Consider the following 12,137-nt stretch of genomic DNA (forward strand, 5'->3'; position numbering starts at 1 on the left):
AAAGAAAATCATAACAGTGGTACCCAGGGTTCACAGTGGAGACAAATTTATTTGCATTTTCTATTAAGAAATTTTTCACCACAAGAACGTGAAAAATAAAAATAAATACCAGAGACCAGCAGGACCAGTAGAGAGTGAAGTGTTACAAAAATAAGTCAGTGTATTCTATTTTTTTTTTACATAGTAGAAACTGTCACTTTCTTTAGTAATGAGAAACAATAAAAAAAAAATAAAAAGACTAGTGACAAAGTGTACACAACTTGGGATTCCTGTTTCCAAAAAAGCAAATTACAACAACAAATGCAAACAGAGAATCCAAACTGTATCTGAACATTAGCTTTATATGTTTACGACAGACGTCTGGCTGCTAGAACATGGCTGTCAATCTACTCACAACCCGGCCTGTTGGACTGTTTGGGCCACAGTCAATATTATAGAATGAACCAACTTGTTTAACCCTGCGCTGTTTGTTTCTGTGTGTTTAGTTTTCTTTTGAAAAAAAAAAAAAAGAAGAAATTTCCACCAAACTAAGAGCATCCAGAACAGTAAACAGATGGTACAGAAAGCCACATGGCAAATAAACTGTGTCTCTAACACAATAAACTGTTACCGTTTCATTTTTTTTTCTCTTCCACACTTTGTAATAACACACATCTTAGATCAAACCTGTGTTCAGACATTCATTCTACTTGTGAGAGCTAAAACGTCTCAGGTGTTACAGCTGTAGCATTTCAAATCTGTATTTGGAGTAAACATTCTTATTTGAGTGAATTTAGATAAAATACAAACAAAGTTGCAGATTAACACCAAGGGTATTTTCTTTGCCTTCTTTGCTGATCGTCTCTCTTAAATCCCATCTACTGAACAGCTACTTGATGTGAGAGGCACAGCGGGTTACATGACTACAGCAGCAAACCCCCTAAAATACCAGAAACTAAGCTCTAAAATCATTCATTTCATTCTCTAACATTATTTTTTGCCCAGAAAGCAATTGCAAGTAGAGAAAAAAGGTCCAAGACTCTTCGAATCATAAAAACAACATAAACACAATATAAATAATCTCTTAATTCTTTCTGTGTGTGAATCAAAAACATTTACAATCACATCCAAAAATCCCTTCTCCACAGTTCTAGCATGTTGTGTGTCATTACCCTGTAATGTGTCAGCAACCGCTGTGAAATACGGTCAAATACTGCAAATGAATGTGTTACACGTGTTAAACTAAACAGCCTCTAAACATGAAAATCCCTCCTCAGGAAAGAACTCCCAGCAAAGCTCCATCGAATAATAATACAAACACGGCAAAATGAGAGAAGTTTCACAAGGAACCAGCAATTCTTTGTTTTCTAAAAACTTAAAAAGAGATTCATTCAAATAAGCCCCATTCCAAATGTCGTTAAAAGTTTCCTTTCAGACTTTAAGGCCATAAAGCTTTTTTGCAACTGGATGATGCACAAAACTCAAACTCCAAAATGTACTTGTGGCTGTTTGAAGCTTGTTTGAACAGACTCCAGAAAAGGATCCGGGAGGAGGCATTTGTCTTCTTCGTTGAATGGTGCCTCGAGTCCACCAGAGTTTCTCTGCAGTTCTCATCACAGTTTTTATGTAAATATGTTACAGGTCTGATTCCTGATAAATATGCAATGTCTGGAATTTCCTACTGATTTCTTAGGACTTAGAACTTTGTCTAATTATGGAGAAAATATTGTAGAAACAGAGTTCACATTGGTACACAACCAAATTAATTTCAACAACAAAGGTCAGCTAAACATGCAACATGTAAACATCTAAAATTTGTCTACAGTTTCCACTTCAAAATTGTTTGAATTGTTCTGAATTGTGAATTAAATGGAAAAAATCTTATTGGGAAAATTAACTACTCGTTTTTTTTCTCTGTAGAAGAATTCACAGCTCTTTCCAGTACGCTTTCTAGGAGATTATTAGGAAATCACAGGATCCATGCAGAAAGTGTGTATCGACATTTGAACATTTATTTTCTTGTTCCAGTGGTGGTGAAGGAAAAGATCCTGGGTGACTTTTGGGTTTGCTCACATGTAGCTGTTTTCTTGTGAAGAGAATAAAAAGCCAACAGCACACTATTTAATAGCTGAGAATCCTGTCGTCCTGGGGAATTCCTCAGCCATCTCTGTACTTTCCTGAGAAGTTGGGTGTTGATCGCACTAGACGGATGAAAGAATTTGAAAGGATTTTGACTTGTGCACCCAGCAGATGCCTCCTTTGTGTTACTGTGATAAAGTCGTGGCAATGGGAGTGTGAAGGTTTAGACTTTGGTGACATTTTTTTCTTGCAGCAGCAGCTGATCATCGTCTTCGTCGTCGACACTCAGGTCCATCCTCAGGTTGTCCAGAGTCTGACGAATCGTCAGATTTTCCTTACGCCTGTTAGAGAGACGGTGACAGAGACGCGTTATGTTGTGCCATGAAAATAACTGCACATGTATTTGTGCCTTTTATTTGGCAGGTGTTTGTTTGTACATTTAAACAGTCACTATAGCAACCATACAGATGCTTTACTCTTTATACCCAAATGTTGCGTCACTAATAGAAACTATGAAAACCCTTAAAAAACAAACTTTCACAGCTACTTTTACATCTGTAGGAAGTGTGTGTGACCTCCTGTGTGTGTGTGTGTGTGTGTGTGTTCATCGGAGTACACACTTGGTCTGTAGGTGCTGGTCGAGCAGCTGCCTCTGCAGCCGGCTGCTCGTCTCCCTCTCCTCGGCCAGCTCTCTCTGGGTGTGGCGGTACTGCACCTCCCTCCTGCTCGCATCCTCCTCCGCCTCATTCAGCTGACGCTTGAGGGAGCGGATCCTCTGGGTCATCTGGAGGACCAATCACAGAGCTGCGGTTAGTTTGGGCGAACACCCGACAGACACTCCACTGTTTCCTCATGGTAACATTTCACTGCACCATATGATGCTTCTGAACTGACTGCAGTTTCACAAGTGGTCATACTCTGTCTCTGTAAAACACAAACCTCTCTCTGGCGTCTGAGTGACTGATTGATTTATGCAGCCATTGTTATCTGTGCATTCCTGTGACCTGCATGTTAATGTATGCCTGAAACAAAATGTCCTCCAGGATAATAATAAAGATGGAAAAGTCCAAAAGAAGTGTGTCCAAAATAATTAAGCAAACAGAACACAAATACAGGGAAATGTTCAAAAAAGGCCTAAAAGGCATCCGGAAATGGGAACGTCCTAAGAATATTGATATTTTAAGTCTCAGAAATTAGTTTGCATGATTTCTGGTCAGAAAGATCAAATGCAGAAGATATCATTTAGTACCTTTATGGTACTAAACACACACTCCAAATGAGGATCCTGATTAAATTTAAAGCTTCAGTGATTAAAAATAATTAATTGTTTTTCAGCTTAAATGAAAGGTCAAATAATTTAAATACAGTTGAATCTAAATGCAGGAACAAACTGCCTTCATGTGGGTGGACAGCGTGTGTGTGAGTGTGTGTGTTACCAGGTCTTTCTGTTCAGTCGCTATCCTGTGCTCCTCTTCCATCTGGTCGCTCAGCTCGTTGACCCTCCTCTCCAGTTTACCGATGGCGTTTGTCAGAACAGATTTGTTCCTGCACAAAACGCAGAAACACATCAGCCGACAGACAGATGGAGCAAAAAAAAAAAAACGTGTTCCAGCAAAACTACTCTACAAACCACACTGCTGTGTTCTTTCTATCTTTCCCCCACTCTGATCATTCTGAAAGTAAAACCATGGTGTTCGGTGATGTAGTTTAGGCGCAGACTGAAGGAAGTCTGATTTTCATGTTGAACAGAAGCAGTTGGAAACTAATGTTGTTGCTGTTTGGAAACAGAAAGAAAACTACAATCCAAAAATGTCAAATCTACTGTAGCCCACTGTTTGCATAATAGTTGATTTATAGTTAGGGAGCTAAAACCTGCCAGAACACAGTGGCCATTTTCATGCTTTGCGTCTTTTATCCTTTTGTTGAAAAGCTGCTAAAATCACCTCAGGTCGTATCAGACTCTTCAAAATACAAAATCCTTGGGAAATAATAGGAAGTCTAGCAGATCAGTTGCTTGTGTTGGTTTGCACTGTGAGCAGTGAATGAAAAAGGTATTTGTTAAATGCCAACAAAGTAATAATTTTCTTGTTCGGGTGTGACTGTATTTTCAGTTTGGTTCACGCTAACTCTAACTGCATTTGTCTGTTCAGTTGGGTTCATTTGTTTGAAAGCTGTCAATCCATATAAGTGATATACAGACAATAATTATGCAATATGCCTCCTCGTAACCATGGCAACATGTATGTAGAAGGTGGTTTCCCCACATGGGTCCCTGTAGTGCTGATAGGCAGGATGACAGACAATAATGAGCTGCATATTAGTCCAAATAATGTCGTGTTGTACTTCCAGCTCTTGGTTCCTTTATAAAAAGTCAGCGTGATGTGGACCAGAGCCGAATTAGTTAAGATAATATGGCTGAATAATCTTTTTCCTGGTCCAGACTGAATGATCAGAACTCCAGGTGTGAAAGTGACCTCAAAATAAAGACAGAAAGCCTCGTTTCTGCTTCCCTCTGAAAACTAACACGTTTGCAGAGGGGGGAGTTTAACCGAGGTCGGTTTACAAAGTCATGTGACCGACCTCTCCTCAGTCCGCAGGGTGTTCTCCAGCTCTTTGACTCTGCTCTCCGTCCTGGAGATGACGTCCTCCTGGACTCTGGAGCTCTGAAGCTCCTCCACCTCCAGACGCAGCTCACGCAGCTACAGACAGAGAAAGACATTCTTATTAGGAATTACTGACACACTAATGCTTTTCTTTTCTCCCTCTGTTGTTAATCAATCATCTACAAACTTAAATGTGCTATTTGTTTCAACCATGTTCTGACCACGTTGTCATTATTGATGGGATACTTTGGCAATACTTCATCTCCATGTGATTAGAACTGATCGCATTAGCTTATCACTGATATATCTGCATCACCATACAGACATGTCAGAGGTATGTAAGGGTATGAAACACTGTCTCAGTTACTGTTTGTCCACCAGAGATCGCTGACAATTTGATTTTTACACTGCAACATGCTTATACATATTGTACATATCTCTGTCACAGCTCCATAAAAAACGAATCTAAGAGATTCTCAGTAAAAACGTTTCATTATTTAATGCTGAGCAGATGAAAACAATCTCTTAAATATCAGTTTAGCCTCCTGAATCCAGAATGGGCCTGCTCTATATGAATTAAAGAGATGAAAAGAGGTGTTGGGAAAGAGGGTTAAGTGTAGACTAAAAGAAGAATTGAAAACACACACACACACACACACACACACACACACACACTACCTGTCTCTCCATGGCGCACTTCTCAGTTTCCAGCAGGTCGTTCAGATCTTTCTCCTGAATCAGCTTCAGCTGCAGCTGCTCGGTCTGACAGCAAACAGAAATGTCTTAATAACCAGCAAAATAAATCTAGAAAATCTGTAAAACCAGAATATTCTCAGTTTACCACTTTCCCGTTTCCAGTGTGTTTACCTGTTCCATAGCCCTCTTGTGCTTGGCGGCCCACCTCTCCTCACTGTCATGCAGCTCCTCCAGATCGCTCTCCAGGTCGATCATCTTCTCCTGAGAGAGGCAGAGTTCAAAAGGAAGAGGTCACCATCCAGACAACTAAACTAAACTTTCCTCAGACGGCCTCTGAACTGAGGTCAGTCTTCAGGATGACAGCTGGCTGTTGTTTCGTCAACACACTAAGACTGTTTGGAAATGGCACAAATTAAGTCTCTTTAAAAATAGCGACATGAGGAATTTTTAGATTGATGGAATTAGCATACTGATTGCTAAACAGGATTTGCATAATTAATGCCTCATTAACCCCAAACTCTGATGGTTTGCATGACTGATTAATTCAAGTGGACATCTCTGAATCTGAATCGCGGTATGTATGTACACGGATTGTAGTTAGTGTCTGATCTACAAGTTTATTAAGGAAATAGAAGATCTGCCATTTTTCAAATTCATCCCAAATCAAATGTTTAAGTCTGGTGTTATTCAACATTTTAGGATCTTTAGAACTTTTCGTTTTTTGAAGTCAACAAACCCAATGAAAAGCTGCTGAAAATAGACCCTCCTGAATACAGTTTGCATTTCCTCGTCTGTGGTTTTTGGTATGTTTTTAGACTAGGTGTCCTGCTGTTTTAGTCTTTTTTAAAAAAAAAAAAAAAATGAATCCATACATTTGTGCAGTTTTTAAAGGTTTATGTCTGCAATAGGATGAGTAATGAGTAATGGGCTGAGAGCCACAGACAAAGGGAAGTATTGAGAGAGGGACGATCACGTTAATAATAAAAAATCTGATACCAATTTGATATAAAGTTTAACCCAAAGAAATGTAGTACAAAAACATGTGAAGCAGCATTATTAAATCCCTCCATTTACTTTTAAATATGTCTAATAATTGGATTTTTTAGTAAAACAGTTATTCTTCAATTATTCTCTGGATGACCAGAACACTTCAGTTCTTCTGTTTTTAATTATTATTCTTGTATGCAAATCACTTGGAAACTGCATATGAATTGTGTTATATTCTTGTACTTGCCTTGCAATCGAAACTTTGACTATTAAATCATTTAAACCTGAGCCTGTTTGATTTGATGGATCAGCACCTGAACCACTTTGATGGGATGGATCAGTACCTGAGCCTGTTTGAATTGTTTGGCCAGGTCCTCTTTGGCCTGGTTGGTGCCGTGCAGCTCCATGTGGAGGTCGTCCACCATCCTCTCCGCTTGCTTACACTGCAGCTGTATCCTCTCTCTCAGCTGGATCTCCTCTTCCAGTGTCTGCTCCTTATCAATCAGCTTACCAGACACCTACACACACACACACACACACGGGTGCTCTCAGCTATTATTAAAAACCAGCAACTTGATATCTTTTTAGTTTGTTTCATTTAGCCAAAAACATAGAATCCAGATGCGAGAATAGTGACATGCATATTAACAGGCTGCCGTTAGTGTGAAATCCATGAATACATTATGTTAGTTAGCTTGGACTCAAAGTGCAGCTGAGGCTGATAGGACTTCATGGCTGCTTTGAACAACAGTATGGGTCAGGGGGTTTACCTCTCCCTGCAGTCTGCTGACGAGGGCCTGCAGTCTCTGCAGCTCCTGCTCCTTCTCCAGTAAAGACTCCTCCAGCTCCTCCACCCGCAGCTGGCTGTCCTCACGCAGCTTCTGCTGCAGGTTCAGCTCTGCTGCAGCCTGTGTGGACATCTGCAGGGCCTCACCCAGCTGGAAACACACACACACTTGCTGTATACTTTTGTAGGTATGAGCAAACACCTGTGCTTACCTGTGCTCAGCTCCAAATGGGGAGGAGCGTTATGATATTTAGGACTTATACTAAATAGGACTATCAACTTCTTTTTGGTAATTGGTGACCAGAGGCAGTTTTAACAAACAATTGTGTGACAAACATTGGACCAATTAAAATAACTGTTCCGGGAAAGATGAGCCTGTTTGTTTATGGAATCTGTTTGTATAAATGAATATATACACAAACCTCCATTATTCTTTTCAATTTGCTTTCAATCTGAAGAATGTACTTGTAAATAATCTTTGTTAACACATGAATCTAACTGATGAGTAAAACTATAGTTCCACATTCCTGAATTGCTTGTGCTGACTTCCTGCATCTTATTATACTCATGGATATGAGAATAATATGTCAGCATTGGAACAAGAATCTCAAGATGTTTTTCCTCTAAGAATTAATTTAGCGTCTTTGTTTTATTTCGTCCAATAATACATAGGAACAGAATATAATAAAGTTCCCTGTGAAGGTCAAAAGAAACTGTACCTCAGCCTCCAGTCTGATGATGGTGCTGCTCAGCTCAGATGTCTTCTTGTCTTTGGTGTCTTTGTCAACCTCCAGCTCCTCCAGCTGTCTCTCTGTCAGCCACAGCTTCTCAGAGAGAGTCTGGGCGTGCTGCGTCTGCTTCTCCAGGTTCTCCTGAACACATCCACACACACACACACACACACACACACCAGTTCAGAGCTTTGCCTCCTCGTGCAACGCTCATGTGTCGTACTGTTGGACAGACAACTCTCATGTTTACCTCTGCATCCTGGATCCTGTTTTTGAGGGACTGCTGGAGAAAATTGAAGGCGTACTCCTGAGTGCTGGCCTCCACCATCATGTCCCGGGCCTCCTTCACCTCAACCTGCACGGCACAAGGAAAGACTTAATCATGCAAACACATGAATAACTACAGTTTTGTGCCATCCATCCATGCATCTATCTATCCATCCATCCATCCATCCATCTGCTCATACCTCCATCTCTCTGCATCTCTCTCCCATGGACTGGTTCTCTCTCTCCATCTCTATCATTTGCTCTCTCATCCTCTTCATCTCGTTGTTCAGCTGAGTATTGGTCCTCACCAGGTCCTCGTTGTTCACCAAGAGACCACGCATCTCAAACCTACACAGGGAGACAGTCATCAGACCGCAAGCAAGTTTTGCACTATGAAATGACAAACAGGACTGAAGTCAAGGAACAAGAGTTGAAGAAAAGCAGCATCAGAATCCTGTTTTTGCAGACCTCCAGCGGTCTATGTTTGAACCTTTGCTGCAGTGAAGTGCACTGCGTACTGAGGGTGTGGTCAGTAAACTGTTACATCACTTGTGGGTGATGTACTCTTTCCTTGTCACACAGCACTAATCTTTCAGCTTTTATTAAGTTTCATGAGATTGAAAAAATGAGACCAAAGGAGAAAGACAGCAGCACAGCAAATAGAAAGATCCAAAGAAAAGGGAAGCAAGAAAATAAACTGAAAGACAAATAAAATCATGTCTGACCTGATCTGGTTTCTCTCCTTCTCCATCTCCACACTCTCTGCCTCCAGGAACTGGTTACGCTGGAGAGAACACACACACCATCAAAATGTGGTGTGACAACAAATCCTCAAACGTTGTAATACTGCAGCCACATCTAACAGACGTTCTGGCTCAAAACCTCTGCTACAGTTGACCTGCCACCTCTTGTTAATATCGCAGTGGTTTGGTCAGGACATCCCCACGGTTCATGCATTAGCTCCAATCCCAGCATTACATGAACATGCTCAAACCTGGATTCTTACTAGAGGTAACCAACCACATTCTTCCAGCAAGAACTGAATTCATGTCGATGTGTTTGAATCCCAAAATGAATCAGATGATGCCTACCTTTTGACAGGTGTCCAGCTGCTTGGTTAACTCCTCTATAAAATCTTTTTTATTAGGCAACCCCAGAGTGGCAGAGCGCATGCTGTAGTGGGTGGGTGGCGCCTGTAGCAAATAAAAAAACATGTGTAAACACGGGAAAGCGTTCTAAAGTGTGGACCTGATGATAGCATATGCATTATCTGTGTATGTATGAGGGAACGTACAGAGCTGATCTCAGTCCTCCTCTTCACCAGGGATTCGTAGGCAGAGAATCGAGAGCGGGAGGCCAGGGTGGGTGTGGGTAGGCCCACTGGACTGGTGCTGCGACTGTTGAGGCCGTACAGATTCATCTCTGAGGTGGCTGGAGACAGTCCACCCTGAATCAGGTGATGGAGAGGGGGGCACAGAGGAGGGTCAGTATTTTCAGCCTCAGTAGACTGATGGTCCCTGGAAGCTCAAATGTGTGAGTGTATATTATAGAGCCTTGTAGGTGCAAATACATGCTATTTTACTTTTAGCTGATGTTATGAAATTTAAGACAAAACATTGGTTTTGTACTTTTTTTATTATCAATTTATGTTTATGAGACATAAAGAGTATTTCTTTTTCCATCAAATGACAAACCTTGTACTCAGATGTGCGGTATGTGGGGACGTAATCCATGGAGATGGTCGTGGTGTACGGACTGTTGAACACCCTGGGAGGGCTGTCAACACCCAACTGCAAACCAACAAACACAACAGGGAGTTTATCTTCCCGGTCAGTAACAAAAGGAGAGAGGAGAGAGAGAGAGGGAGAGAGAGAGAGAGAGAGAGAGAGAGAGATAAGGACAACAGAAAGAAAGGAAAAAATCCAACAATCACAGTGCACACTGATAGTAGATTCAGAGGCATAACTGTAATCATGAATGTTGGTTTGCATGAAAAAGTTTTGCTCTCGTTGCTGAAAACATTTGAATTTATTCAACTTGGACAATCCTGTTAATACGATCACTTTAAAACTGACTAAGCATGTGATCTTCAAATATAACTTCAATCAAATTCAATAACTTAAAATGCATTCATCAAAAAAATCAAAAAGCTCTTCAGCATGATTATTACAACAACGGGAAAAATTTTACTACTTAATCAGGAAGGTAATATAATTGGATGTTAATTACATATGATTGATGTGGTAAATTACTGTCGAGTGAGTCCGTTTATTTGTAGCAGATGGCAGTTAATACTTAACTGTAAGTTAAACACGTCATAGTACATGAAATGTGTCCGTGCTGATTACATTTGATGCAGAATAAAAGAGGTCTGTCAGAGTTTCTCAACCATAGTTCCATTAAAATCTGTTATTGTTGGGGGTGTTCAGAGTTATTAGACTAAAAGGTAAAAGAAGAGGCTGAGAATCTCTGGTATAAATCAATCTTGTGGTAGCGGGCAGCTAACCAGACGGCCAATAAGAAACCTTTTGTCTGTGTTTTGTCCAGGAGATGGCGCTGTTGAATAACTGGAAAGGAAAAAATGTTATACTGATGCTTCACAAGACATGTATCATTTTAACAGGATTATGACATTATAACCTGCAAATTACACAGATTTAGTTGTGCAATATTATCACAGAGCAGGTCAGCTACATGCACCGATACAGTACGTTAATCATGTCACTTTGCAATGCTTTATAGAAATTCCATCTTTTAAAGCGGGTGGATTTAATAAGATTTAACTAGCTTCAAGATGAAGGAATTTTTAAATTAACATGGAACCTTGAATGCTAATTGGTGAGGTTGGAGAATTATCTAGATCTATTATGAGGTCTGGTTCTGCATTCAACTCAACTTGCTTCAGGACTTTTCTAGAAGTGTGTATCAGCAAGTGTGTATCATTTTGAAACAAAATTTCAGCACTAAAATAAAGGACAATGACACTTTTAATGTAAATTGTTTTAAGTTAATGAGACTTTTAGGTTTCAATAATGATAATAATAATACAATGAAGTTTTTTGTGCATGGGCAATACGAGACCTTAAAGACAAACACTTTTGTCCAGGAGATGGCACTGTGTAATAAGTGGTCCTATGTTTCTGGAACAGACATCCAGCAGTAAAACAGCACCTGATTATCATAGAAACGGTCCCTAATCTCCCTGAACAGAGTCCGCCTCACCCACCCTGTCAGACGTAGTGTCCCAGTCCCGCGAGGCCAGGGACTCCAGGGACCCTCTGTAGTGGTTCAGCCCCAGCCGATTGGTCTCCCATCGGGCCATTCTGGGGCCATTCTCCCCCACTGACCCGCTGCCTCTCAGACCATCTGCATCCCTGCCGCTCACCCCGTTGGTCCTCATCTCGTTGTTAAGGAACAGCTGATATTTTGGGTTCTGGCTGGTCGGCGCGACCCGGGGTGTGGTAGGCTCCTCCTCTGACGGGCTGTCTGGCTGCTTGTTTGAATCAAATTCAGACTCCTGCAGAAGAAAGGGCAGAAGGTGGGGAAGCAGGAATGAGATAAGCCTGGGTGAAACATAAAAATACATCCGCTGGAGGGCTAAAGCCACTACCATATGCACTAAAATACAGCAATACATCAAGGTATATAAACATATAGAAGATATGATAAGCATGAATTCACTGAGCACAAGCTGGTGTTGTCAGTGATTGACAGCAGAGACAAGATGGATGAATCAGACAAAAAGAAAAAAACTAAAATAAAGGTAGAAAGTTAGAGAGAGTTAAAAAGCAAAAAATAGGATGAAAAATTGCAAGTTTCCAGAAAAGAAGAATAATAAGAAGAAATAGAGCACTAATTTACACAATGATTTAATTCTGTCAAGTATGTTTGGAAATAAATGAAAATCTACTTGTCCAACTGTTCTAGCTTTATGCAATTTAATCCCAGATATTTTCTGCTATAGAGCCTTCATCAAAGTGCTAACTGAGGTTTGTTTAGCTGCATACA

At 40.6% G+C, this 12,137-nt stretch overlaps 1 protein-coding gene across 1 annotated transcript in view; it reads right to left on the reverse strand.

Moving 5' to 3' along the window:
* Positions 1-2,033: 2,033 nt before the first annotated feature.
* Positions 2,034-12,137, reverse strand: part of LOC139219216 (cingulin-like protein 1) — a 31,603-nt gene continuing 21,499 nt past the window's right edge. The window contains exons 7-22 of the mRNA XM_070851021.1: positions 11,356-11,646; positions 9,824-9,919; positions 9,424-9,576; positions 9,221-9,322; positions 8,855-8,913; positions 8,330-8,477; positions 8,113-8,217; positions 7,851-8,003; positions 7,115-7,282; positions 6,689-6,862; positions 5,529-5,618; positions 5,340-5,423; positions 4,639-4,757; positions 3,495-3,603; positions 2,679-2,842; positions 2,034-2,399 (exon numbers count right to left, since the gene is read on the reverse strand). Coding sequence (XP_070707122.1) covers positions 2,282-2,399; positions 2,679-2,842; positions 3,495-3,603; positions 4,639-4,757; positions 5,340-5,423; positions 5,529-5,618; positions 6,689-6,862; positions 7,115-7,282; positions 7,851-8,003; positions 8,113-8,217; positions 8,330-8,477; positions 8,855-8,913; positions 9,221-9,322; positions 9,424-9,576; positions 9,824-9,919; positions 11,356-11,646 — 2,133 coding nt within the window. The 3' untranslated portion in view covers positions 2,034-2,281. The remainder of the gene's footprint in view (positions 2,400-2,678; positions 2,843-3,494; positions 3,604-4,638; positions 4,758-5,339; positions 5,424-5,528; positions 5,619-6,688; positions 6,863-7,114; positions 7,283-7,850; positions 8,004-8,112; positions 8,218-8,329; positions 8,478-8,854; positions 8,914-9,220; positions 9,323-9,423; positions 9,577-9,823; positions 9,920-11,355; positions 11,647-12,137) is intronic.

This window comes from Pempheris klunzingeri, chromosome 19, assembly GCF_042242105.1.
Source record: "Pempheris klunzingeri isolate RE-2024b chromosome 19, fPemKlu1.hap1, whole genome shotgun sequence".
Taxonomy (NCBI): domain Eukaryota; kingdom Metazoa; phylum Chordata; class Actinopteri; order Acropomatiformes; family Pempheridae; genus Pempheris; species Pempheris klunzingeri.